Source organism: Macrotis lagotis, chromosome 2 (genome assembly GCF_037893015.1).
Source record: "Macrotis lagotis isolate mMagLag1 chromosome 2, bilby.v1.9.chrom.fasta, whole genome shotgun sequence".
In the NCBI taxonomy this organism is placed as follows: domain Eukaryota; kingdom Metazoa; phylum Chordata; class Mammalia; order Peramelemorphia; family Peramelidae; genus Macrotis; species Macrotis lagotis.
Window position 1 is genome coordinate 11,777,885 of NC_133659.1, and position 5,092 is coordinate 11,782,976.

General features: G+C 37.5%; 1 protein-coding gene across 1 annotated transcript in view; it reads left to right on the forward strand.

Moving 5' to 3' along the window:
- DNAI4 (dynein axonemal intermediate chain 4) overlaps positions 1–4,565 on the forward strand; it is a 66,210-nt gene extending 61,645 nt beyond the window's left edge. Inside the window, exons 16-17 of the mRNA XM_074221242.1 lie at positions 2,475–2,631; positions 4,266–4,565. Coding sequence (XP_074077343.1) covers positions 2,475–2,631; positions 4,266–4,313 — 205 coding nt within the window. The 3' untranslated portion in view covers positions 4,314–4,565. The remainder of the gene's footprint in view (positions 1–2,474; positions 2,632–4,265) is intronic.
- Positions 4,566–5,092: the final 527 nt, after the last annotated feature.

The window sequence follows — 5,092 nt, forward strand, 5'->3', positions numbered from 1 at the left end:
GCTAGTGGAGATGATGGAATTCCAACTGAGTACCAATTTTCCCATGTAAAAGATGCACCTTAATTTTGAGACCCAAAATATGAGAAAAATATAGTACATAAAGTTATTGAACTCAAGTTTTATTCTCATAAAATTCATACAACTCCTCATCACTGTCAGAACTCCCATCTATGAGCTTGTCCTCATCTTTGTTTGATGAGACAAATCTCTGTTTTAGGAGAGTCTCTGTCTGCTCTTCTGCCTGTGCTGTGGTCTGGGGTTGACCACCAACACTCCCTGGGAAAGTCTGGGGTGTGAATGCATGCTCAGTTCATTCTGATTCATAAACCTGAAGCACCTTCTGTGTCCTTCTTGGAAATCAGGAACTTCCTTTTCATCAGTCATTTTTCTGGCCTCCTGCTGAACCCTTTGTGGACACAGGAATTCCAATGGCCCTTTGCTCTTCCATCCATCTCTTCCATTCCCTCTTGAACTCAGACCATTCAGCTGCCCTGCCTCTCATGGCCTTCTTTTGCCAGGGCATTTTCAGTTGGGTTTCTTCTTCCCAGAGCCATTGTCAGATTGTTTTCTCAGTTGGAGCAGGACCAGACTGACATTCAGCAGCTTGATTTCCATTCACTTTTGCAAACTGGATCACTTTGAACTTGAATTCAGCACTGGACAAAAATCTTTCCGAGCCATTTCTGGGCAGAATGTGGCAAAATGTCACCTAATATATACTGATAACAAATGTGAAAGAATGAGCACAAAGACACAAGCTCCAAAAAGCGGGAAATTTAAGGAAAAAATTTACAACCACTGCAGAAGATGCTTCCAGGTTTTAGATCCCCACTTTTTTGAAGTGTGTGTCTTATACAGGGGAAATATGGTCTATAAAACCCTAAAAGGTGATCTGCACTCAATCTGCCAGCAAATTTGGAAAATTCACCAGTGGCCATTGGTTTTGAATAGATGACTTTAGGTCCCAAGCCTAAAGATGGGCAATACCAAAATAATGTCCAAATGACCTTTCCCACGCCAGCAAGGATCTGCTTAAAATTCAGCAATATGTGAACCCAAAACTGCCAGAAGAGCAGGATGGTTTTTGAAGAGATAGAGGAACTAGAGACCAAGTTTCCAATATTTGCTGGATTATGAAGAAAGCAAAGGAGTTCCAGAAAAACATCTATTTCTGTTTCTCTGAGTGCTTCTTTAACTCTGTGGACCACAGCAAAATATGACAAATCTTCCTAGAGGTGGGAGCACTACTAGATCATGTTACTTGTCTCCTGTGGAGCCTCTGTGTTGGCCAAGAAATAGCAAATAGAACAAAACATAGAATGACTGATTGGTTGAAGATTGTAAAAGGAGTACAATTGTAAAATTTTTATTTTCTCTAATTCAATTACATGCAGAGCCAATCATGTGAAATGCTAGGTTGGCTGAATCACAAACCAGGATTGAGGGTGTTGGGAGAAATATCAGTAATTTCAGATGTGCAGATAATACCTCTCTGATGGTTGAAAGTGAGGAGGAATTAAGAAGCCTCTTATTGAGGGTATAAAAGAGAAGACTATGAAAGCTGGCTTAAAGCTTAACATCTAGAAAAATAAGATCTTGGTACTTGGTCCCATCATTTCCTGGAAAACAGAGGAAAAAGAAATGGAAGCATTGTCAAATTTTATATTCTTGGGCCCAAAGATTACTGCAGAAAACATCTGTAGCCATGATGTTAAAAGACGCTTGCTCCTTGAATGGAAAGTATGGCCAATCTGCAAAATATACTAAAAAGCAGAGATATCACCTGGCCAACAAAGGTCCACATGTAGTCAAAGCTACGTTTTTTTCCAATAGCATTGTATCCCAGCAATTACACTGAGGAAAATATTTATTTTGCTTTACTTTGGGAGAAGGGTGGAGCATTTTGAAGCCTGGGATACTTGAGGGAGGGTAGATTTAGGCAAAGCACTGCCACGGGGGCTTTTGAAAAGATTCCAGATGAGGAGGAAGTGATATAGAAATAAAATAGCAAACGTCATAATAGGACAACGCACACAAACTGGGCTCACTTTGGGGCCTTTGGCATGGTGCCATCAAATTATGGAAAAGTGATGTCATATATTCTTCATTCCAGTAACTTATTCTACCATGCTTCTAGGTGGTGGACAGAGTGTACTTGGAGTGGTCATAGTTCTTGACCTGAACAGTTTTACCATTTTGTAGGAGGGAAAAAAAGCACGTCCATTGATAACTATAATGTGGATTTTATTGTGTATGCATATTAAGTATTAAAAAAACCCCTGTAAGATGAGATAACAGACAGACACATCAGAAGAAAGACTTCATGAAGAAGAAGGAACTCTGGCAGGGCATTGAAGAATGGGTATAGATAGATGGAGGAGGACTAAGAGGAAGGTATTCCGGGGATAGAGGACAGTGTGAGTAAGTGCATGTTCCTATAAACATTGAATTGAATGAATGTCCTTTTATCACAGTTTGGACCCTATCATTGTGAACTCGGCCTATCCAGGAGTGAAATTTACAACAGTCCTCTTTTCTAAAAGTACCGATTGCGTTTTAATTGGAGACAGTGAAGGACAAGTTGTCGTCTATGAATTGAAGAATTTGCCGACTTACGTAGAGAGCGGCCGGGTGAGACTCCGAATCAGAAATGATCATTTATAATTGATCATGTCAGATTCTCAGCAGAAATTCTAGAGTTCTCAAAAATGGTTTCCTTTCTCTCCTCTTTCTCCATTTGGCATAACTATTAACGAAATATCCATTTTCTAGAGGTATACCATGATTCATTCATAGGTTTTACAGATATTAGTTTGGCAAGGTTGATAATTGACTCTTTGGACTTCAGTCTTCTCATTAACATTGCTCAACTGGAGGGAAAAAAAATCCCTTTCCTATTAACTTTATTCTATTTCATTTGAAAGTTTTTCATAAGAAATCGTGGTTAAGGGATGGCTAGGTGACACAGTGGATAAAGCACCGGCCCTGGAGTCAGGAGTACCTGAGTTCAAATCCTGCCTCAGACACTTAATAATGACCTAGCTGTGTGGCCTTGGGCAAGTCACTTAACCCTTGCAAAAAAAGCCTTGCAAAAAAACTAAAAAAAAGAAATTATGGTTATTTAGCCCTTTTGGTGGTGTCTGATTCTTTGCAACCCCCATTTGGGGTCATCTTCGTAAAGATACTGGAGTGGTTTGCCATTTTCTTCTCCAGCTCTTTTTACAGAGGAGGAAATTGAGGCAAGGATAAGTGACTTGGCCAGGGTCACACAGCTAGTAAATATTTGATGTTGGATTTGAACTCAGAAAGATGAGTCTTCCTGACTCCAGGCCCTGTTCTCTATCTACCGCAGTGCCAGTAGCTGTCTCTGATAATATAATAGCATTAAAAAAAATTTATTCAGCTTTTCTTCTGTCTTCAGGAGCTTACTTTCTGATACAATGTGTTCACATAGAAGTTTTTAAAACTTAAGTCCACATATTACACACAACATGATTTGGGGAGGGAAGGCACTAGGAGCTGGGGGTGGGAGGTAGAATATGGAAAATGTATTTAACATAATTATATAAAATATTTAATTTGTCTGAGAATGTAGCAATCCAGAATAATTTCTTGTAAATTAGTAGAATCATAGAGTTTTAGAGCTGGAGAGGAACTTGTGTATATATGTAGTTCATTATATATATATATATAATGAACTACATATATATATACATATATATATACAGATATATATGTAGTTTATTTATTATTCCTTCTTCCTTTATCATTTTACAAATTAAGAAACTAAAGCCTAGAGAAGGTTATGATTTGCTCAAGGGCACCAACACATTTCACAGGAAAATTCTTGCAAAATTATTTATCAAGATTTATTAAAAGGAACATGTAGGGGTGGCTAGGTGGTGCAGTGGATAGAGCACTGGCCCTGGAGTCAGGAGGACCTGGGTTCAAACCCAGCCTCAGACACTAAATAATTACCTAGCTGTGTGGCCTTGGACTAGCTACAACCTCATTTGCCTTGTAAAAAAAATTACTAAAAAAAAGGAGCATGTATAGGAAATAGTTTATAATAGAATAATTGATTTTGAAAAATCTTAACTAGTTGCCATATTCCATTTTTATTGGTTGACTTATATATGTATGAATATTCTATATAAATATATATAATATATAAACACTACTCCATTACCTGTGAAAGATTTTAAAAACAATACTACTCATATTTTTCTAGCACTTTAATTGTGTGCTTTGTTTTCTCTTTCTAGGAGGATACCATTGACTTTATACTTGGACCTAGGGCACGTGCTTCTTAATTTGTTGTTGCTGATACTTTTTAATACAGAAAAAGTAGTATTGGACTTTGATGTCAAATAGCGGCTATTTTCTCTGCCTTGGGTTGACTCTTTGATTTTTGACTTAGATGAAATAGTATATAAATTCTTATTTTATAATTAATTTTAACATAAATCAAATGAAAGGGTTATTGGTTCATTTTATATGTGATTTGAACTGATTCTATAAAACACTATCAGAGGTTCTCCAGCTTTCCTGTGGAAACTCCCAGAGGATGGTAGTGAAATTACCTATCATTTAATCATAAGAACAATACTCTGGCTTTAATAGCATGTTAATTATTTTTAGATGCCAAACTTTGCTGTGTATTTTAACAGGGTAAAACGTCCCAAAGGCTCCAAATGAAGAATAATTCTTCACCCAGTGTTTATGAAACTCTGATTATATTGCAAAGTGCTTATGAATTAGATTTCTTTCTAATTTTTGAAAAAATAGTCCAGGTACTTGATTCCAAAGAGGTATGTGCTGAAAGGGAGGTCCAGAATAAATCAAATGTACTGATCTGGAGAACCCCTGGGCTATTAGGTTCATTCTGAAGGTGATTCCTATTCATTTGAAAGGCACAACCTGGCCAGTCCATGGTAGGCTTTGGTGTCCTGGAATTGCAGAGTTTTCAGAAATTCTCCAGGTTGTAGACAGATTGGTAACCAGACAGAGCAACACCAACTGTTTGGTGTCTATATGTGAAGTTCATGGTAGAATTTTTTTTTGATTGGACAACAACTTAACCAAATGGAGA